General features: G+C 31.9%; 1 protein-coding gene across 1 annotated transcript in view; it reads right to left on the reverse strand.

The window, feature by feature from the left end:
- LOC107448382 (uncharacterized) overlaps window positions 1-21,229 on the reverse strand; it is a 46,188-nt gene extending 24,959 nt beyond the window's left edge. The window contains exons 1-3 of the mRNA XM_087159955.1: window positions 21,018-21,229; window positions 17,665-17,717; window positions 12,051-12,155 (exon numbers count right to left, since the gene is read on the reverse strand). Coding sequence (XP_087016081.1) covers window positions 12,051-12,155; window positions 17,665-17,717; window positions 21,018-21,153 — 294 coding nt within the window. The 5' untranslated portion in view covers window positions 21,154-21,229. The remainder of the gene's footprint in view (window positions 1-12,050; window positions 12,156-17,664; window positions 17,718-21,017) is intronic.
- Window positions 21,230-24,759: the final 3,530 nt, after the last annotated feature.

Consider the following 24,759-nt stretch of genomic DNA (forward strand, 5'->3'; position numbering starts at 1 on the left):
TTTCGGCGATAGGCTCGAAAAGTTCCACCTCAGCGGTTACTGAGTCATATCTTTCCATCCAACGGGTTGCACATAGCTGTTTAATTTTCTCCCTGTTAGAGCTGATTTCCATCTCCTCTATTGCTGAAGATAGGACATGCTGTCTTTTTGGCGTATTTAAAAAGTCGTATAATGTTTTAATTGTCCCTAAGCAATTTCTAATGCCAGTTATTTCGTATGCATTTGATTACAGCCAAATTGAGGCTATGAGCAGAGCAATGTACATAGAGTGCTGATGGGACAATACTTCTTACGTGAGCTTGTACACCATTAATTTTCCCACTCATTGATGCAGCACCATCGTACCCCTGTCCACGTAACTTTTTTATATCAACTTTCATAGACTGTAATTGGTCTAATATTGTTGTTGCTATTGCTTTTCCGGTTAAGTCATGCACCGGAATGAGTTGCAAAAACTGTTCGGTGATGTTAAAATTTTCTTTATCGACATATCGAACGCATAACGATAATTGCTCTATACCTGCAATATCAGTTGTTTCATCGGCAAGAATGGAAAAGCAAGTTGCATCATTAATCTTGCTGACTAGTTTTTGCAGGATTTAAATATTGCAAACCTCAATAATTTCGTTCTGAAATCGAGGGCTGGTATACTGAGCATTTTTTCTGCTTGACTCTAAAATGTTCTCAAGAGTCGAATCGCTCTTACTCCGGAAACGAAGCAATGCCCGAAAATTTCGTTCTCTTCACCTGGTTGTTCAGCAATTATTCCCGAATCCTTATGTCCTCTTAGAGCGAGACCTTGATTTCCACAAAATAGGATGGTTTCAATGATTGGAGCAATGCTTTTTCTATTTTCTAATTTTCTTCTGCTTGCTGCACTGTCAACTTGTTCATACACAGGTTTCATCTTTCCAAGTAAAATATCGTTTAATGTCCCAGCAGTTTCGATCGATTTTTTGTGATAAAGACATTTCTCGTGTTCAGAAAATCGCTCTACACCATTTTTCCAGTTGTCAAATTTTACATGGCACAGTTAGCCTAAAGGTTGCTTTCCAGAACCGGCACCACTTGGGGCGAAAAGTACACAAAATTTGCAAAAAGCACCACCTTTAACCTCTGAATGCAAGTCATTTCCAGCGATATAGCCATTTGTACTGAAATTTCAATTTTCTTTCTCCTTTTTCAGGAAAACCAAATGCTGGATTAGGTTCTCAAACATTTTTAAGTATATCCAGTTTTTATCCTCACATGTATTATCTTCTGAAAAAAGTCCAATGTCATATGGGTAGGAAATAACACTTACATTCATCAGATTCTGTTACGCTAGAAACATTTTCTTCAACGGAAGTATCACATTTTTGTTCAACAGAAAAACTTACATTGGTACTAGATGCTGTCACCTCACTAATTTCAGGTCGTGATTTTTTCTCAAAGTAATTAAAATTGTTAAATTCTTGCGTTTTGACATCCTAAAGATCCAAGAACAGCAAAAATATATACATATATATTGGCATAGAAATATCCGCTAAGCTACGATCTCAAAGTTTCGAGCTGGAATGAATAACTTCAACGAGCACAGTGTCTCACATACAAAACAGATTTAGAAACAAGCTCCAAAAAACAAGCAGCAGAGATAACTCTTAGTCTGACTAACTAACTCCACTGTACTCCGTTCCCCCTTTCATATAAATTTTTTTACCGCATCTACAAAATTCTCGAATTGTCTCAAAGACGACGTCTAGGATTCCAAACCTCGCGAATGCCAGCCAGTCTCGAAAACTATCGCGACTGGCAGGATAGAAAGGAACCAGCGATCGGGGCTCGCCCGTAACAGTATCACGTGAATTTGATTTCAAAAGTACAACCCTATTATAGTAAATGTTTTTTCAGTATTCTGAGAAAAACCGTGAGAAAAAAAAGTAGGCATAAGGCAAATAAAAATATATAGTCTTAAAAAATAATAGCCAGCATAATTTCTACTGAAATTTTTGTTTCTGTCTGTATTATTTTGTAAATTCACTTTGTCTGAGCTCAAGGGGGGTGTTCAAACCCATAACCCCCCCCTTGCGTACGCCCCTGTTTTGTAGTGTTTCGACGATAGGCCCGAAAAGTTCCACCACAGCGGTTACTGAGTCGTATCTTTTCATCCAACGGGTTGCACATAGCTGTTTAATTTTCTCCCTCTTAGAGCTGGTTTCCATCTCCTCTATTGCTGAAGATAGGACATACTGTCTTTTTGGCGTATTTAAAAAGTCGTATAATGTTTTAATTGTCCCTAAGCAATTTCTAATGCCAGTTATTTCGCATGCATTTGATACAACCAAATTGAGGCTATGAGCAGAGCAATGTACATAGAGTACTGATAGGACAATACTTCTAACGTGGGCTTGTACACCATTAATTTTTCCACTCATTTATGCAGCACCATCGTACCCCTGTCCACGTAACTTTTTTATATCAACTTTCATAGACTGTAATTGGTCTAATATTGTTGTTGCTATTGCTTTTCCGGTTAAGTCATGCACCGGAATGAGTTGCAAAAACTGTTCGGTGATGTTAAAATTTCTTTATCGACATATCGAACGCATAACGATAATTGCTCTATGCCTGCAATATCAGTTGTTTCATCTGCAAAAATGGGAAAGCAAGTTGCATCATTAATCTTGCTGACTAGTTTTTGCAGGATTAAAATACAGTGAACTCTCACTTATGCACCGGTGTAAGGGGCCAAGAGAAAAAAGCGCATAAGTGAAAATCTTCAAAATTCTAAGACGCGACGTAAATCGCAGTGACAATATGAATAAATATGGTTCTAAGGATTTAATGTTAATATTTATACTGTTTTGGTATTTACTATAATTATACAAAAAAAAAATTTAACATACCTTAAGACAATTTATTTTCTTACAAAGTAATCTTAATGCATGTTTGTATTTGTTTTTGCCTACGCTATTCAAAAACAGTTTTTTTCCAGTTCATATAAATGGGGTAAGGGGGAGTTTCAGAAGCAAAATTAAATTGTAAATAGTCAGGAATAGTGTCTAAAGCTTTCAATACTGCTGTGTGATTTGGAGGAACTTTATCATCTTGTCAGTATCATCCACCACGTTCTCATCATTCACAAGTTTTAGTTAGATATAAATGAACAGTTCTTCACAAAAAATTTGAGTTTTATGGGAGGGGGTGAAACATCACATGATAAATTTCTAAGAAAAGTACTTGACGTCATAGTATGCTGCACAATAAGTTGTTCAAGTATTTCCCTCACTAAACAGATCACCTCCTTTTATGTACTCATAATGTCCATCTGACTGCAAGTAAGTGATCGCGATCTCCTTCATCTTTCGTATTCCAGGCGTCTTCTTTTTCTAGAAAACAGCATGGGAGTAAAACTAACCTCTGGACAAGAGGAATGGTCATTTTCTAAAAGATGAATGGATTTTCATTGATGTTGGTGTAACAGATAAGACACCCTATTCAAAATTTTAGAAAGAATGTCTTTCCAGAAACAGCAAAAATGAAAAGGACACAGGGGGAAGCAAATTCAATAGGATCTTACAACATATATTTCTTTTTATCTGTAACAAGGATTGCTCATTTGCTTCATTTTTAATTTAAAACAATTTTTTTTAGAAAGAAAAAATATTTAAAGGATTAAAAAATTAAAATGCTAGCCTAAAATTTCGGCGCATAATTGAAAAATTTATTTTTAGAGCGACGCATAAACGAAGGATAATTATCATTATTTTCCTATGTAATGTACTGGGACCTATAAAAATCGTCGTATAAATGAAAAAGGTGCATAAAAGAGTTGGTGCATAAGTGAGAGATCACTGTATTGCAAACCTCAATAACTTCGTTCTGAAATCGAGGGCTGGTATACTGAGCATTTTTTCTGCTTGACTCTAAAATGTTCTTAAGAGTCGAATCATTCTTACTCCGGAAACGAAGCAATGCTCGAAAATTTCCGTTGTTCTCTTCACCTGGTTGTTCAGCAATTATTCCCGAATCCATATGTCCTCTTAGAGCGAGACCTTGATTTCCACAAAATAGGATGGTTTCAATGATTGGAGTAATGTTTTTCTAATTTTCTTCTGCTTGCTGCACTGTCAACTTGTTCATCCACAGGTTTCATCTTTCCAAGTAAAATATCGTTTAATATCCCATCAGTTTCGATCGATTTTTTGTGATAAAGACATTTCCCGCGTTCAGAAAATCGCTCTACAGCATTTTTCCAGCTGTCAAATTTTACATTGCACAGTTGGCCAAAGGGTTGCTTTCCAGAACCGGCACCACTTGGGGCGAAAAGTACACAAAATTTGCAAAAAGCACCACCCTTAACCTCTAAATAGGCAAGCCATTTCCAGCGATAAAGCCATTTGTACTGAAATTTCAATTTTCTTTTCCCTTTCTCAGGAAAAACAAATGCTGGATTGGGTTCCCAAACATTTTTAAGTATATCCAGTTTTTTATCCTCGCATGTATTATCTTCTGAAAAAAGTCCAATGCCATATGGGTGGGAAGTAACACTTTGAGGGCTGCTTTCGCATTCATCAGATTCTGTTGCGCTAGAAACGTTTTCTTCAACGGAAGTATCACATTTCTGTTCAAGATGCTGTCACCTCACTAATTTCAGGTCGTGATTTTTTCTCAAAGTAATTAAAAATTGCTAAATAATTGCGTTTTGACATATATATATATATATATATATATATATATATATATATATATATATATATATATATATATATATATATATATATATATATATATATATATATATATATATATATATATATAGTTCAAAATGATGAATAAATGATATATATATAATGACAAAATGATGACAAAATGATATATATATAAGTTCAAAATGAAGAATAAAACAAAGCAAAATTATAGACATATAAAAAGAAAGGGGGGGGGAATAATAAGTAAAAAAATAACAAACAATAGTTTATATATATATATATATATATATATATATATATATATATATATATATATATATATATATATATATATATATATATATATATATATATATATATAATAAATAAATACAAGAAAACACTAAGAAAGTTAAGAAAAACAATAAGTAACATTTATTGCGCTTAACAATATTTAAAATTCATTGCCAAAATTATTTACTAAATAATTTCTTTGTTAATTTATGAAATTTTTCCATGTGCAAATCCATTTCGGGCAAATCCGTGGCTATAATTATGTACTAAAATTTTTTCTATTAATTCAAAATATAATATGAAAACAAATTTAATATTAAGAGTAAAATTTTTTTCATAATAGGGGAACAATAAGTAAGCTAAGAGAGATGAAAAATTAGATTGCCATTATGCTTCCCAGGTTTTAATTTCTTTTAAATATTTTTAAAAATAATTTAATTTAATAATTTTCTACTTCTCTTTTCATTATTTTTATTTCACTACTTTCCATGGTTTCTTTATATTTTTTTTATCATATTTTATGAGTTCTATATACTTGCAGCTTATGCTCAGTAAATCAAACTTATTATTTTTCATATATTTTTTAACTTTCTTCGTTTTTTCTCTTTTCCTTTTATCTTTTTGTTACTGAGCTATATATATGTGCGTGTCTGTGATAAACGAGACAACAGCCTCTGTGTTATTCCGCTAGATGTCGCTCACTTTAACAAAACGTTCCGAACTTTCTAGCTCAGGGGTTTCCAACTTACATGAGGCCGCAATTAAAAACACAAATCATATGGCGGGCCACAACTTTATCAAAATTTTATGAAGGACTTTTTTATGTTTCAAAGAACATTAAATATTACTGTCAGATTTTTAATAAGTTGTACAAAACAGAAGTATTGTATTACAAATTAAAATAAGACGTAGATTTTTAAAAATATTTAATTGTTATTAATATTTAGAAAAATATTAAATAAATAATAAAAATTCGGGCTACAATAACTTTAATGTGCACCTATGTATTAAACAAATAATGTGGAACAGATATCTAATTGTAAAGATACAAAACTTTAAAAAGGTTGGTATTTAAACTGACATAGTAGCACACAAAATATTCAATGAGAAAATTGAGATTTATCTGCTACAACCACCAGAGAATAGATATTTACATTTTAAATTTAAAATTTACAAATGTGTGTGTAAATATTTTCGTCCAAAAAGTTAAATCGGATAATTTCTTCGTGAAAATTTCTGATACGCACATACTAAATTATATTCACAAAATACAAAAAAATAAAATAAAATAGAGCTACATACACGATTATTTTTGTATTTGAATAAATATTTCCCTGTGTGCAAAACCTGAGAAATAAATTTCTTTGCACCTTTGGTATGCAAAATTTCACAGAAACGAAGAAATTAGGTTTTTATTAACGTGAAAAGTATTTTAAACCCATATTGATTTTTTATGAAAATTGTCCGCAAAAACATGACAACTAATATATTTTAGTTCGCGGGCCACAAAAAATGCCGCCAGTTGGGACCCCTGTTCTAGATGTAAAGGAAGAGTTAGTTAGTTGAAGTTGTTTCTATGTGAAACTGGTAACCTACCCTGTGTGGTTAAGAGTCTGTGTGACTGTTATTATTAAAGAATGAGTATATTTATTATTGGTGTTGATCATAAGTTTGATTGAGTTAATTCATGGTAACCCATGAGTACACGCACGCACGCACGCGCACACACGCACACACACACACACACACACACATATATATATATATATATATATATATATATATATATATATATATATATATATATATATATATATATATATATATATATATATATATATATATATATATATATATATATATATATATATATATATATATATATATATATATATATATATATATATATATATATATATATATATATATATATATATATATATATATATATATATATATATATATATATAGTTACTTGGAATTCTAATGTTTCTAGGAGCATCTATTTAAATACCACTTTTAATGAAATGAACAGAATTAAAAGAATATGTAGTAATATTTATTTATCCAAAATACAAATCGATAAACTCTTTCAAAATCTGATAAAAAACAATGGATACCCAACTAATGTAATAAAATTTTATATAAAATCATTGAATTAATCGTATATTTTGGTGAATATATTTTCAAAACATTTTTTTTGTTAATTTTTATGATTTTCCCATGTGCAAATCCATTTCAGGCCGAAATTCATTGCCAAAATTATTTACTAAATAATTTCTTTTTTAATTTATGTAATTTTTCCATGTGCAAATCCATTTCGGGCAAATCCGTGGCTAAAATTATGTACTAAAAATTTTTTGCTTTGTTAATCATTCCATGTGCAAATCCATTTCGGGCAAATCCGTGGTTAGAATTATTTACTAAAAATTCCTTTGCTAAATAATTTCCCTTGTTAATCCATACAGTTTTTCCATGTGCAAATCCATTTCGGGCAAATCCGTGAATAAATTGTTTGCTGAAAATTTCTTTATTAATTTATACAATTTTCCATGTGCAAATCCATTTCGGGCAAATCCGTGGTTAAAATTATCTATTAAAATTTTTTCTTTGATAATTTAAATAATTTTTCTATGTGCTAATCCATATCGTGCAAATCTGCGGCTAAAATTATTTGCAAAGCAGGCAATTTATGCTTCTCTTTTCTATTTTATATTTTTTATTTATTTTATAAATATTTTTTATATCTTCTAAAACTATTTATGATCAATTTTTAAAATTATCCAGTATAATATTAACTTGCGCACATCCATTTCGGGCCCATCCTTGGTAACTAACAAATCAAAACTCAGAATAACAAATCACTTCAGCAGTGCTGTAAGAACGACACTTTAAAACCCTTTTGTTACACTCAATTTGCGCTTTTGTTTTCATCTTTTGTTTTCATATTTTGTAATCTGGCAATCTTTCTGCGAAAAATTTTTTAAATCATTCTAGAAAAATAACCGTCCATGTAAGTTGTTATGATTTTGCTACTCGCTTTATAGTCCCCCCTTTTTAATGTTTTTTCTTTCTATTTTATTTTATTATCTGTTTTTACATGTTATATTTACTTTTTATGATCTATTTTTATGTAGTTATTTTATAAAAAAAATTTTTTTGAGTGCTCCTCACACTATTGTATTAATATATTTTGCTTTGGCTTTATTGATACAATATCAGAAAGCACTCTGTTTTGCGGATATAATCGTGTGGGCTGAAGAAAAGATTATATCTTTTTTTTCCGGTTTTTTAATTATCATTTCACTTTTTTTTTTTTTTTTAAAAATAAAATTTTGTTTGTTGTTTTTTTACTTATTATTTCCCACCCCCTTTTTTTCATATGTCTATTATTTTTCTTTGTTTTATTCTTCATTTTGAACTTATATATATATATATATATATATATATATATAATAAAAAAAGAATGAAATTTTATTAAAAAAACCGGAAAAAAAGATATAATCTTTTCTTCAGCTCACACGATTATATCCGCAAAACAGAGTGCTTTCTGATATTGTATCAATAAAGCCAAAGCAAAATATATTAATACAATAGTGTGAGGAGCACTCTAAATATATTTATATATTTTGCTTTGGCTATATTGATACAATATCAGAAAGCACTCTGTTTTGCGGATATAATCGTGTGAGCTGAAGAAAAGATTTTTTTTTCCGGTTTTTTTAATAAAATTTCATTCTTTTTTTTATATATATATACATATATATATAAACTATTGTTTGTTATTTTTTTACTTATTATTCCCCCCCCCCCTTTCTTTTTACATGTCTATAATTTTTCTTTGTTTTATTCTTCATTTTGAACTTATCTAATGAGTTCTGCTTACTTGCAGCTTAAGCGCAATAAATGAAACTCATTGTCTTTCTGAACTTTGTTCGTGTTTTCTTGTATTTATATATATATATATATATATATATATATATATATATATATATATATATATATATATATATATATATATATATGTCACAGCGAAAGACCGAAATCGGTGGTTGTTGACTTTCACTGGTGAATGTCCGAAATATTTATTACATTCGAGTTGATATGAATTTATTCGTGCATATAATTTCATTTATTCCATATTTTAACCCTACACTCATGTTTTTTTAAGGTTTAGTGCCACTGCCCGGTATACATTTGTCCGGTATACCCTACACTAATGTTTTTTTTAAGGTTAAGTGCCACTGCCCGGTATACCCCTACACTGATGTTTCTTCTAATCTATCGTCAGTAAGTAGTAAAATATAGAATAAATATAAATATATCAAATAAATATAATAATATTAACGAATAAATTAATATAAAATTGGATATAACAAATATTTAGGACATTCACCAAAGCGACTATGTGATTGTTGACATTCACCGGTGAGAGTTGACTTTCTCCAGATTTCGGTCATTCACCGTAACATATATATATATATATATATATATATATATATATATATATATATATATATATATATATATATATATATATATATATATATATATATATATATATATATATATATATATATATATATGTGTGTGTGTGTGTGTGTGTTACGGTGAATGACCGTATTTATTCTATATTTTACTACTTACTGACGATAGATTAGAAGAAACATCAGTGTAGGGGTATACCGGGCAGTGGCACTTAACCTTAAAAAAAAACATTAGTGTAGGGTATACCGGACAAATGTATATATATATATATATATATTAATATATATATATATATATATACATATATATATTCACACACGCAGAGAGATAAATACTCAGGACTAGAAGCTATTTCTAGACTTGTTCCGGGGCTGAAAGATTTTGTATGCATACTATGTATCAATTCACATCAAATATGTTTATGTACATTTTGACCAAAACAGCATTTTGGGCAACGTGCTGCAGCAACTGCCGGTTACCTTTGTTGAATAAAGTATATAAGGGTATATTAGACGGTACTGTGAATCAGATTTTTGTTATGAATATTTTCAGGTATAAATGGATTTTAAGTTAAAGAAGTACCGGCATTCTGAGTCATTGTAATTTTACCTTAATTTTATTCGGATTTTTTTTTCCAGTAAGTTTCTTAAATTTACATAGGGCTGAATACTTTTCAGATTGTTACGTTCTCGTTATAATGAAAATGTTAGATAAATGAGTGTGACTGCTAACAGAGAAGTGGAACAGAAATGTGGTAGGAAATTTAACTCTGAATGAAAGCTCTAAAAGTTATGTTTATGATGTTATCAAAACTTTCAGCAAACTCATGTAACTAATGCAATGCCAATAGTTGTATTACCGACACTGCTAAAAATTTCTGATCAAATGACGGTAAAAAGTACCGGCACTCAGACTGCCGGTACTTTTTACCGTAAAATCTATTTTTATCAAACGATATTAAGATAAAAATCGATTATTACCGGAACATGTTACGGATCAAAAAATCTGAAATACCGTGATTTTCACTGTGATAATTTCAATGAAATCATTAAATCACTCTAATTAAATACACCAGCGGGTGACCGAACTCCGCTCGGAGAAAACAGGTATCGAAGCTAACTCGAAGATTTAAGTTTTCAATTGTGATTTATCAAAACAATACACGCCATAAGAAAATTTGTGAAACCATTGGTGAAAAGATAACCGGTTAAAGTGCATACCATTGTAAACTATCTAAACAAAGTTTGGAAAGGGAACTATTCTATACAAAGGTAAAGTTTGAAAAGTCATAGGAAATAAAATGTAATTGATAACAAAAAATTATACAATTAAAGACACTGTTCACAACGAATTCGTAAATTTGCTTCCGTTCATCCGCTTCTTGAAAATTCTTGTCCAGGAAAAGGCGTCGATGGGAGAGGTATTGTCGAGCATAAAAGACGATGTAAACTCCGCAGGAAGACGCGTCATCTTGGTGGTTGTAAGCGTTGCGAGGTTTCACGATGCATCCTTTCAGCTTTTCATTCGTAACAACGGTATTCAAAACGTGTCGCAGTATTTTTCTCAAAACAGTATCGATGGGCAGCGGGTTGTCGACTGGATCGCAGACTAATAGTTGACGTTCTCCATAGCTTCGTAAATTCCTAGCATCCAGTGCTCGCCTCTATCCATTTGAGCTCTCTTGTGAATGGGAATGAGTAGCACGTCGAATCCTTGTTGAACGCCGTATAGATAGTTGGAAGCCTTGTTCTGGTCGCTGATATCGTTGAGAAGAGCCATTCCTTCATAAGCGCCATCCGCTGTTGTAACGTAGAAGCGTGCGACAAATTCAGGGTGAAGTACGGCAACTTTGACGGTCGGGTAAGCTTGTTCGGCGTAATGGAGAAGCATTCTGACAATGACGGTATCTTCTAGTTGTCCATTTGCGGGTAGAATTGAGTTGATCGCTTGTTGTTCCAAAATTCCGGCTCCTTGAAGAATTTCATGTAGAGGTGCGTTCTGCATGTTGAAAATGTAGCTTGAAATCTGACGAATGCTGAAATGTCGGACTTTGTTGACGGTGATTTTAACACAAAAGTTAAACTTTTCTCCACTTTGATAAATGTAAACTAATGCGAACCTTACAATTAAATTATTAATTCCTTCGTATATTATTGGTTTAAGTTGTCGAAAATTAATATTTCAATTGTAAGGTTTGCATTAGCATGCATTTATAAGAGTGGAGAAAAGTATCTATAGCCATTATGGCGAACTAATAAAGTTTGAAAATATCCTATCTGTAACTCCGAACTGCTCGACCGTAGCGCTTCAAAACCGGCGCCAATCGATTCCTCGTGGCCAAAAACCCCAGACCCCCAAGTTTACCGGAGTTTATTAATTCTGGGGCGATTTTCGACTTGGCAACCATTCCTCGTATTATAGTATAAGATATTACAGTATAATATTTTACGGCAAAAATGAATTTTTGGTAAAATGGATTATGCTCTAAAACTACCGGTTTTATTTACCGTAATTTTATCAGGTATTTTTTACAATGTAGGTGTTTTGATTATAATAAAATTTATGAATTGTTTCAAATATGACGCTTTTTTACCATACCTGACGTTTATCATCCCAGGCACAGTAATCCTTATATGCTGCTTCTATGCCTGACCATTCTGTTTTGGCGTAATCTGCCATAATCTTTGTCAACTTCTTCATTTTCTTAAAAAAAAAAAAATAGAGAGTTAAGCTCTAATTTATCAGTTAATAGTATAGTGAACGGGAAGAAAAAAGATAATCATCCTTAATAATTTACATGTTAGTAGATTTTTACATTCTAAAAACCAATAGTAACTTTGAGATAGATTATGTTAAGATTGTTTCATTGGAAATCGATCAGTGTTGATTAAATTACGAAATTAGGCAAAAGAATTCTTTTTATTACTAAACATTATTTTCTTTTTCAATGTATTTAGATCTGAAAAATATGGTCCCATTAGTTTGGTTTTTCAAGTGCATATAAATGTTGTGAACACTACTTGTTAATTTCCCGTTTTACGCAATTCTCCTTGTCCTGAACTTAACTGAAGCAAAACATATTTGTTCACAATTATAAGAATCCTTCTCCAAATGAAATAACTTACACTTTTTTTCCCATAAAAACAACTTTTATTAATTTTTTTGGTTTTATTATTTTCCATTAGAATAGCAAAAAAAAAAATTAATAGTCAGACTTACAAATTTTAATTCTACTTTATTATACTTAATTTTAAATCACAAAAAGCAAAGTTTGAGTCAAAGTTTCAAAGAAATTGGTCTCGTAGGTTTTGAGTTACGTAGGTCGAAAGATTCGCATGTGCCTTGCAATTCAGATTTTCTTTGACAAATTTTATCTTTATATAAAAAGACATATTACAACGTTCAAAAGTATTTATAAGTTTAAATGTGTTAGAGATATAGCAAAATATGAAAGAATATTGACCATTGTCTTAACTAAAATATGGTGACCTAATTTATCAGATTGCAACTCTTAAAAACATTATAGTAAATAAAATTTAATCATTACTTCATAAATAATTCAATTTCTTCCCTTTTTTTATTCTGCATATTGTGCAAAAAATAACTGGATCACCCTGAATAATTTTTAAACTAATTATCAGATCTTAAGGTACAACAGATCAATCGGAATAGTTCAAAGAGATGGCCTTAAAAAATTTTGATTAGTTAGGGCAGACGATATTATAAGTTACGAAATCTGATACGAAAACGGAATCTTGATCCCCAAAATAGGGGGTATATATCCACTAGGGAAATGGGGTGTCTATTGTTTAGTCAAGAAAATGGCCTTAGTTTTGACCCCTCAATGTTAATTTTAATATTTGAGTATTTTCACATATCTCGAGAATGTTTTAAAATTCGATTTCTCAGCAACTATTCAATTGATTTCGTTCCAATTTTTCATTTTGGAGCATAAGACTACTTTTTTCAACTAAAAATTTTTATACCTTATAATTCAAACATTTTTGAGCATAATAAAATAAATTACTAAAAAATAATAAATATTTACTAAGAATTTTATTTTGCACAAAATTATCTTTGAATAAACAAATTTTATTATTGTCTGTAGCAATATTTTGAGTCTCCTAAAAAATTATGGAGATATGGCGAAAGTATAAGAATGAATAAATTAAGTATAAGAATAAAAAAAAGGTGAATAAAGCATAAACGAAAGTACATAAATTGTCATGGAATAGTTTCAGTTTCATAAACAAAGATCTCCCTCATTGTGTCATGTCTTTCTAAGTGTTAGACTCTGAAGAAGTTTCTTGTTTATAGAACTGAAACTATTATGTGTCAATTTATGTATTTTCATTTGTGCTTCCACGTTGTTTTTTGCGTCAGTCTACATAGCCCCCACATTTCCTTTCGTTGGATAAAAAGAAGGGTTCAAAACTCTAAACCGCCCTCTTAACCGAACAATTGTAACCACATTTCCCAGATTGCAGCTATCCCCTATACTTTTAAGATCAGGAATCTGAATCCATGAAAGGAAAAAAAAAAGGAATGCTGATTCGGAAAAAGGACATTTATGTGTCTGATCTCGCAACTTAAAATATCGTCTGTACTAATTAATTAGCATATTTGAGGTCACTCCCTCGAGCCATTTAGAATGATTTCTAATACACGAAGATCCGATCATAAGATCAAAAGTTTTTCCGGGTGGTTTTTTTTCTTCTTCTTCTTTTCTATTCCCCGCGCACTGTATACTCAAAAGTTTTCCAATGTAATTTCTATACCGTGATTGCTATGACCTGTCACAGTCACGTAAAATTTAAGTCGTAAATGGTTAAAGCAATCATAGTCACAAATGTGAAAGTTCTAAATTACTCCAAACAGATCATAATGTGACTTTGATGTCACCTTATCATGAGATAACACATGTCACCTTATAATGAAGTAACACACACCTTATCGTGAGAAAGTCTCATTGACTACTTATTGTGACTTTAGCCGATTGGAAGTCACAAGCATACTTTACAGGGACTGAGAAACATTTTTGTAACTTATTTATAATTTTGATCCCTTAAAATTCACATGGAAAGCATTTCACGACTTGTCTAATTATAGTTACTTTCTTACGACTCGTCTCATTCTGTTCTTATAATCAGTTTTTAGCGAATTTATTTCATTGATGTCACGCTACTCGTGTCACTAAAGTTAGACCAGTCAGTTAAAATTCATGAAAGTCTAAAAATTTACTATGTGAGTCAAATAAAGTCACAACAACAGACACTCACTGATGTGATCCGTTTAAATAGTTCCGATTGCCTCACTATATGATTATTCTTATTTTATAACCGTCGTTGAACAGCCGACCCAATCTTTCGTGTTCAACTCCGTAGCCTTGTAATTTTGAACCCAATCCAGAAGACAAGGGAACTCATGGATCAAGTATTCAGAGAAATTTGCCTTCGTGGGGGTCTTTTTGATGGAACTAACCCGCATTTGAGTTACATGGAGAGGAAAATCTCTCATGGTTAGCCTAACGGAAGGGGGACTCTAACCCATGATTCGTCTACCACTGAGGATATTTTCACGTCAGCACTGTGGTCGGTGCAAGCCAGGTGCGGGATTCGTATCTACCAGCCATTGCTGGGATTCAAACACGGTTCACCTCATTGGAATGCGAACGCTCTATCCGCCCCCCCCCCCCAAAAAAAAAATTCCGTGCAATTTCTCTATTTTCTAACATTCACAGTCTCAAGAAAAGAGCTATTAAATGCGAATATAGCCCTTTCAAATTAAAGAACAATATTTAACTAAATTTATTTCATTATTTTTAAGATTATTGTCAGTTTGAAGAAAAAATTTGAATGTGTAATGCCTGGTCTGCCGCAAGACTGCGCTGGTTATAAACTTCAGCCATGATCCTCGCCGTACTTTCTCTCGAACGTATTATTTTATCGTAATTAAAATGTTAAAATAACTGAGTTAGAGGAGTTTATTACAGTGGCGGCCCACCTATGGGGGGCCCGAAGTCTACATTTTTACGCCTTCGGACAAAAACCGAAAATAGTGATGTTCTTTCTTTCGTTTAGTGATCTTTCGTCATTTTCCGTATTAGAAAAAGTTTTCGTCGAATTTCCGAATTAGAAATCCTAAGCAGGGATTTCGAAAATAATGCATCGATCGATCAAACCTACAATGTTTTCCTGAGGTACGGAATCCCAAGGAAATTAATTAGTAATAATGGCCCACAATTTGTAATGCTGTGTTGCAACAGGTTTGTTGTACACTTGACATTGATCAAATCTTAACTCCACTTTACCATCCACACGCGAATCCAGTCGGGGAAAAAATCGAGACTTAAAACCTCGTCTTGCCACCCTTGTGGGAGAAAACTACCAAGCATTCGTTTCGCTCTAAATTCTTCTAAATTAGATACAACCGAACATACTGCAGCCTATTTGCAATGTGGGCGTGAATTGAGGACAATTGATGATGTAGCCTACGATCTAAAAGCTGTTCTGGACTATGATAACTTTGTTCCGGAAATCACGCCGTACTTGAAGAGATTAGCATCAATCTCTAAGACTGTTAAGGAACGCGTTGAAATGAAACAAGACCAGAGAAAGACTTATTATGACCGGAACCGAAAAAAACTGTATTTTACTCCTGGCCAAAAAGTTTGGGTTGTTCTACATTCAATTAGCAGAGCTCACAACAGCAAAATTTATGCCAAAACGCGACGGCCCTTATGTGATCCTAACTCAACGATCACCAGTTTCATACGAGGTGGCCAATTTGGACAATCCTAACGCACCTATAGGAACTTACCTTGTTTCGGCATTAAGACCGTTCATTGAAATGGAGACTACTCCAATCGCTCATCTGCGAAAAAGAGGAAAACCGAAGAAAAATGCTGTTTTAAATGCGAGACGCTAATTAAAACAGAGGGGGAGGATGTAATGCCTGGTCTGCCGCAAGACTGCGCTAGTCATAAACTTCACCCATGATCCTCTCCGCACTTTCTCTCGAACGTTTTAATTTGAGTGAACGTAAAAAAGTGATGTTTGTTTTATGTTGTGTTGTTATTGTATTATTTTATCGTAATTAAAATGTTAAAATAACTAACTGAGCTAAAGTTACAAAGTAATTTTCTTCTGTGTTTAAAATAGATGAATATACTTATATTTTCTTTAAGAATCGTGTTAAAAATTTTAAGTTGTGAGCGAATTTTATTGAAACAATCTTGATAAAATTTGTCTCATTTAGAAAAATTATTGCTGAGACAGGTCCGGATTAAATGGGGGCTACTGGGATTGTTTCCCCTGGTTTGGGCTAACTCGCCATGCGATATTTTTTTTAAAAAAAGCGGTCTGTAAAATATGCGAAGAAATAAAATAAATTTAAAAAAAACTTTACTGTAATTCCCATTGTGGCATAAAAATAAAAGAGAAAGAAAAAAGTGAAGAAAAAAAACTATATACATTGCAAAGTTTAAGTAGTTCTTTGCCTAAGCGGAAGTCAGGAATCCAACATTCAAGGCAGCTGAGATCGCCATTTTTTTTTTTTTCGTCACGATAGGAAGTTTTTCATAACTCATTTGCCGACAATTTCAATATTTAGCGTTTGTACAACAAACGTTCGATTATTTTCTTCTTCTTTTGTATAGTTTCAGCGATGCCAAAGATCTATACTAAGATGTTAAACGTACATAAATCAAGGCTTGAAGTTTAAAAAAGTTACTTCGTCCTTTTTTGTTGATGTCGCATTTTAACGTCACCTAGATGTCAACATGAGACCACAATGAGACCTTTAACTGCCACAGGGATTTCATACTGCGACGAAAACGGGTCATATTCACGTCTCAACAGGATCTCAGTGTGAAAACTGTGACATATTCAAGTTTCAACAGGATCACTATGTGACAGATTCTTGTCTGAACAGGATCCTTGTGAGAGACGAAACTGTGGCATATCTCCGTTTCAAATAGGTCACTGAGACTGTTGCACTCTGGTAACGGTGCTACCTGAATATGAGCTATGAATTAAAACTTTGTAGTTGTAAAATATAATGTTTCCATTAATATGAGTTACAATTCTTTAAATACGTCAACAAGTTCGAATTTACCAAGGGAACCTCAAAAATATTAAGATTCAACAGATAAAAAGTTATCTATTCCTCCAAATTTGTTTCTATACTCAAAAAATTTTAAAAATAATCTTACCTCCTCTGGTACCTGATTTAAACATGCATCAAACTCATCAAGTGCGGCTTTATCTGCAATTAAATTGTTTTCAGTTAAGGAAACGAAATGTCATTTTTGAAAATAAACTACTTTCTAATATTCAATATTATATACAATAAAAAAAGACATACAGAAGATTAAGATATTCGTTGCTAAAATTGATATTTAGATAAGAATTTGTTCCTTAGGTTAGGCTTATTGGAAAATAAAATTCAGGTGATAACTAAAGTTTAGCTAAAATTCAGGTGACTTAGCTAAGCTTTTGGCAGTACTGCATTGGCTAATTTATTTATTTTTATTTTATTCTTTTAGTTTGTAACCGAGGAAATTTCACTAGAATCAGAATGATCAGAATTGATGTAGAATCAGAACAATCGGAATTTAACTTGAATCAGAAAGAAAGTTCTTTCGAGGATGGTTGGTGAGTAAATAGAATAATACTTTTATTTTCGTTGGAAGTGAACACGAGTAAATTTTAAAAAGTCAGCATACTGTAACTGTAGTCCGTTAAATTTTTAAATTCAGTAATATTACTTTCTTTCTTTTTGGGGAAAAAAAGTTTTAAAAAAATTAATGTAAATGTCAAAAAAAAATTTTTTTTAATCCTAATTTTTTCTTTTTTTCGAAATGGTTCAAACGAAAAACAGTTATCCTTTTTTTAATCCAATTTAATAATTTTTCATTTTCTATGAATATAATAAAAAATATCTAACTACATCAAAAGTTTAATTTATGATTAAATTAAATTATTGGATGAGCCCCAATTTGTTTTTGCGAAACTCCTCTTATACATATGAAAACATGTAGGAGAAAGTGGTATAAAATCGGGAAAATGAGATTCGAAGCCCAGCTAGAGCTAAACTGCTCGACCTAAAAAATTTCAGATTTAATTAAGATATATCCATTGTTTAGTTGTGTACTATATATCATTCTTAAAATGTCGTGTAAGTACTGCTGTTTTTAAGAATGACTTTTTTTTTCTAGAAAAAGCAGAATCACCCCATTTTACACTTTTAGTAGGGTAGAGTTAACTTCCAGAGATGTTAACTCTTTGAGAAATCTAGGTATACTAGAATTTCAGTGAAAATGTAGCATACATTTTTATTTTTGTGACAATTTAAAAATATTATGCATGTAATTTAATGTGTAGTTATCTTCTTCCGCTGACCTGAATCTTCAAGCGAAGACGCACATCAAGGGGAGGATGGGGCAAGACTAAGGTAGTACCCGGTCTTTCGCTGACGGCAGAGGTTTTTGAAAAGAAACAGAATAACTAATAGAGTAAACCCTCATTGTTTAATTGGGTATGAATCTTTAGTAAATGTATTATAATCTGAACTAAAAATAATTTTTCGAAGTGTAATAAAAAACATTAAATCATTAAATAAGAATACTTTAAAAACAGTAGAACAAAACAAACTTATCTGCGCAGAAGCCATGAATTTAGCAATATAGTAGTTATTTTTCCTGTATAGTAAAATGCGATTTAGAGTTTGCCGCAAGAAAATATAACTAATTTCTAAACAATCCAGTTATCCGGTTTCACTCTACTAGCCTGTCCTTTAACTCTAATTCCGTAGCAATTATTCCATTTTTCAGTAAAAGTACTGGTTGTCTCTTTAGTGTTTATAACTGTTACCCAGATTTCGACTTTCATAATTATATCAAAGAAATGTAAACATTAAAATAAATGAACTATACCTGGCAATTCGTCATATTTAAAAAGTATTTTACTGTTCAACTTATTTTTTTTTTTTTTTTTTAAAAAAGGTGTTTTTTTTCTTTCTTTTCTTGCTGCTCTTTTTCATTTTTTATTGAAAGAACTGATAGTCTCTCCTGTGGTAGCTGTTACTCTAATTTTTATTTATTTATTCGTATTAAAGAAATCTGAACTGAAAATGAAAGAGTTATTACTTAGTTATTTTTCACGTTTAAAAAGAGTACTTCATTTTTAAAAACAGCTTTTAAATGTGGGAACGAATTTGCCGGAAACAATGAACTACTTAAAACTCAAAACATCTCATTTATAAGATGATGTCATTTATAAGTATTTAAAGCAAATATAATCATAACAGTAAATATAATCATGATACGAAAAGCATAACAGTTTTGTATTGCTATAAAAAGATAAATTAAAAAAAAGAGTTATATCAAATATGATATTGCTTTATAGTGCTTTAATTTAACATTAACTGAATACTGCACAACATGTTCCGAAAAGCTCGCGTAACAAACTAACTTCAGTTGAAATGCGAATGTTTTATGCAAATGCAAATTTAAAAATATATATATATATTACATTTTTAATCACTAAATAATGTTGCTTAAAATCATTCATTAATGAAAGTTAAAGTTACTAGCTTACTATTTAACTCGTTTAAAAATGTTACTTATTACTTTTCAAAACTAGCATTGTTGATGTTTAATCAAACATGGCAAATCTTTCAAGCATAATATTACAAGCTTTTATTAAAAAGTAAAATACTAATTAGCTAATAATTTTTAAAATGATTAATTTAAGCAAACAGAAGAGTTAAACAGTCGACCCTATTTTGGGTTTACGACTATCATTGTTCAACGCCGTAGTCTTGTAATTTTGAACCCAATCCAGAAGATAAGGGAAACTCTTGGACCAAGTAATGGGAGAAATTCGTCTTCTTGGGGGACTTTTTCATGGAACTAACCCGCATTTGCGTGACTTGGATAGGAAAACCGTGAAAACCTCCCACGGTTAGACTGACGGCAAGGGAACTCTAACCCATGATCCGTCTACCACTGAGGATATTTAACCTCAACACTGTGATCAGTGCAAGCCGGGTACGGAATTCGTATTGACCAGCACTGGGATTCGAACGGGTTCACCTAATTGAAAGGCGAACGCTCTATCCCCTAATCTGTGTCTTATTAAAACAATCACTCTTTCTAGGAAAAACAAGACTTTTTCACCTAGGAAAACAAAGATAATGAAAGCTGTCGGCGAACCAATGCGGGAGGACTTTGGTTTTTACGTCCAATTTGAGTCTACTAGCTCGAGTAGACGTGACAATAGAGGAACAGAAATATGTAACCAAATATAATATATACTGCAATTTGGTAATTAGGTTGGGAAATTTCTAAAAAAATTAAGAAACATTTAACTTGCTGAAAATTATAAAGGAAGGAAATTTTGTTAAATCTATATCTTGTACTTTTTAATGAATTGTTACTTAGGAAAACAGATCCTTTAAAATCTCTTACACTGATAAACTGCAATAATGACAATTGTTAAATAAATACAGTTCTACTTATAGGGGCAAATAATAATTGCGATTTAAACACAAAAAGATTCTCACCCTCTGCTTCGCATTTTATCCATTTTTGACAAGGTTCAACGTGTTCTCCCTCACCTACGTCGTGTGAAGGTAGAGGCGCTTTAAAACCATTTACTATGGTCAAAAGAACAACAGTTACTATTAAATTAATCAGCATCTTAACAGCAATGTGATTATTTACTACCTTATTTTAATATCTTTACTCAGCTATCAGAACTCAAGTCGGCTGAATCGGCTTTAAATATGTAAAAATTAGCTGTTTAAACAATAAAACGTGATCATAATACATTGTGGATTGAATAAGTAGGTTTTGTTAAAAACAATAGAAAATTCATTTGATGCAGAGCTCTACTTCCCTATTCTTTGTTTTGAATTTTAAAGAAAATTATGAAAAAGGAACAATATTACTATTGAGGCAGCTTATTGATCAAAATAAAATGTATTATAATCTATTTTGATTATTATTACAGAGAAAGAAATATTTTTTAATTCATTTCATTTCTTAAAATACAATATACCCATTCATTTTGACCTTCTTTTTTTTTTAATGAAACAGCATTGTTAAAAAGTTGTACATGCATTGCTAAAAAAATTTTCCATTGTGGTTTTTATCCAGTTTTCTTTCTGTTTAAAGGATGAATAGTTTGTTAAGCTTTTGTTACGTTTATTTTTTCTTCGCATTGAAAAAAATAATTCTGGAAAGGAAAGAAAATTACAATGCACGAATATATTTTTTGTGTTTCGTTCGTTTCTGTTAGTTTGCGAAAGAAAGAAAAAACTAGTTGAGTTGAGTGGAAAAGATCAGGAAGAAACAAATGCGGCAATACAAATGTAAGTCAAACTTTTTTATGGTTTCCCATTGACGGAACAGTTGATGGTAACCAGAGATGGGCATTTTTCATTCAGAATAATGAATAAATAATGATGAATAATTATTCAAAATCTTCCTGAATAAGGAAAAAAGATTTATTCATTAGCCAGAAATATTTTGAATAAATCATTTATTATTTTCAATCATTATTCTTTATTTATTTGTCAAGAATAACTGAATAATTTCACTAATCAACAGAAATGGGCAAGAAATATTCTAATTGACTACGATTGTGACAACTCCAAGTAAAAGGTACATGGTAAAAAACTACTTGTAATTATTTTTATAAGTTACCAGCAACGATTGCAGATTAAAAGTGATTATGATTACCTGTAATCACAACAAGACGTAATAACTGGTATATGGTTACAAGTGACCGAAACCTTTTATTTTAAGCAATTGTGCCATATTTGTAAATTACGCTCTTGGCTTTGGAGCATCTCCCTTATCGCACTGTAATTACGCCAACTTAGCAAGCACAACCTTTTCTAAACTCAGTCTATGTTTTTGTACGCCATTACAGTTCAACGCAACACCCGAAAGGGAAACGCCAATAAACTCATTTTAATACAAAATGCTTACTCTTCATTTACGCTACCTCCGCACATTTTGATCCTTGGCGACCCGGAGGTGATCCCAGGGCCTGACTTTGCCTAATTAGGACCCGGGGCAAAAACTTCTTTGGGGGCCCCTTCTGCTTCACTACTTCAGTAATCAGTCGAACTTTTTGGAGGTATTTAAATTTTTTACCTCATTATAGATAACAAGAAAATTGACTAGAAACTCCAATGGCCAGATGAATATATCGCTCTGTCCATTTTATCGACTTTCTGACAATTCTATGTCCATTATGCTGCATGCAAATTTCTTATTGTTAACTTTGTCATCCAGCAGCGGAAATTTCATATCCTTGCTGACATAAGGGCGGGATTCAGCTAAATTTACGCAATGACTATGGTTCAATTAAGTCAATCAAAAACCTGTATTTTTGTAAACATATCGCATTTTGCGATATGTAAAAATGCAAGCTTTTGATTGGCCAAATTTGTTCATCGTAACTGCGAAAATTTAGCTGAATTTCACCCTAGAAAGCCATGGATTTACAAAACAAAGATTATGTTCATACAATAGATTAATGAAGAAGCTAACATAAAACTGACGGATTTTACACTGTACTGATATTTTGTTTTAAAAAAAGTTCATTAAGGAAGGAAACGTAAAACAAACTTTCAATTCGATTTGGGGCCCCGCTCTGATGTGGGGCCCCGGAGCAACTGCCCCATATGCCACTGCCTTTGTAAGGCTCTGGGTGATCCAGATCCTATGGAATACTGAATAAACGCTTTATGATTGAATGTAATAAATTCATCCCGCTACATATTGCAAATATCATAGCGCTAAACCGCAAGCGTGGCAGCATCAAATGCCAGCTTACGAAATTGAATAATGTCCTCACAGAAGGACAAGACAGATTTCTGAGCTGCAGGCTCAGTTGGATATTGTGCTTAGCATCCAACAGAAATTCGAAACGCTTAAAGATGACTACTACAAAATTGCAAAATAAGAAGATTTCCAGAAAGTTGAGGTCTCTCCCTTCGAAGTGGATGACGACATTAAAAAATTAAAGGTAAGCCTCAAAACCTCTATTAATAAATTAAAAACTATAAACATTGACACTGTGCAAAATCAAAGTGTTGATAATTCTATTATCAGTGAACAGCCTAAAAAGGCGTTAATTAATCTTCCGAAAATCCCACTTCCGTTTTTCAGCGGAAAATTCGAGGAATAGAACTTGTTAAAAACGCAATTCAATAGCCTAATTAGTGAAAATCCTGAACTTTCTGATCATGAAAAACTGCATTATTTACGCGGATCTCTTAAAGGAGAAGCTAAAATCATATAAACTGTTGACGGTAACTTTTCTTCTCTATTTAAAGCGTTAGAACAACGCTATGAAAATAAAAGAATAATTGTTAACTGTCACATCAAAAACATTCTAAATATCTATCCCTTAAAGCATGAATCAGGCAAAGATCTCCGTAATATATTGGATAACATTTTGAAGAACCTCAGATCTTTAAAAATCTTAGATTTTGAACGAGATAAATTATTCAACGCTTTATTATTAAATATTGTATTCGATAAATTATACAGAGACACCCGAAAACAATTTGAATTAACATTGAAAGACAACGATGTGCCTGAATTTGATAATTTCCTCGAAATCTTAGAAAGGAGATGTCAAATTTTGAACAATATTCAAACTAACATTCCATCTAAATTTAATCCCGATAGATCAAAATCTTTTTTTGTCAAAACAGACAAATCTACTAAGACAAATCTTTGGAGGGCCTCCTTGAGGAGGTTCTCCAAACAGTAGTTGGAGGTGCGTTAACTGGGTGTGACCGATTCGGGGGTGGGTTAGCTTCACGTCAGCTCTACGCAAGCGCAGCACTGGCGAATTGCCTAAACTGGATTTAATGCTGTGCAATTTATTAAAAACTTTGAGGTTTTATTTGATGTTGCCTTAATGAGGTAATAAATTTTCGAATGTGTAATTTTATGTCAGAGAAAGGTATGGACAATGATAAGACAGATGTGGCAGATTGTGCAGCTGAGTCAGTTAGCTCATTCCCTGGAATGCCAACATGCCCAGCAGAATAGAATCTCGAAGCCATTCTTTTGAAGAGTGATTAACAAATGTATAACAAAATATAAAATTGAATGAGTATCTCGGTGAAACTTTTCTCTATGGCTTGAAACACTCATATTATCTGTGTATAGGCAATACTTCCGAGTAGAGGGCGAAAAAATTAGTCGTAGTGCCATAACTATAGAAACAGCTTCAGCAGTGAAGACAGAACAAATATCTGGGATTTTATAGCTAAATGT

The sequence above is a fragment of the Parasteatoda tepidariorum genome, chromosome 3 (assembly GCF_982258835.1).
Source record: "Parasteatoda tepidariorum strain Cologne lab strain chromosome 3, Ptep-v5.0, whole genome shotgun sequence".
NCBI lineage: Eukaryota > Metazoa > Arthropoda > Arachnida > Araneae > Theridiidae > Parasteatoda > Parasteatoda tepidariorum.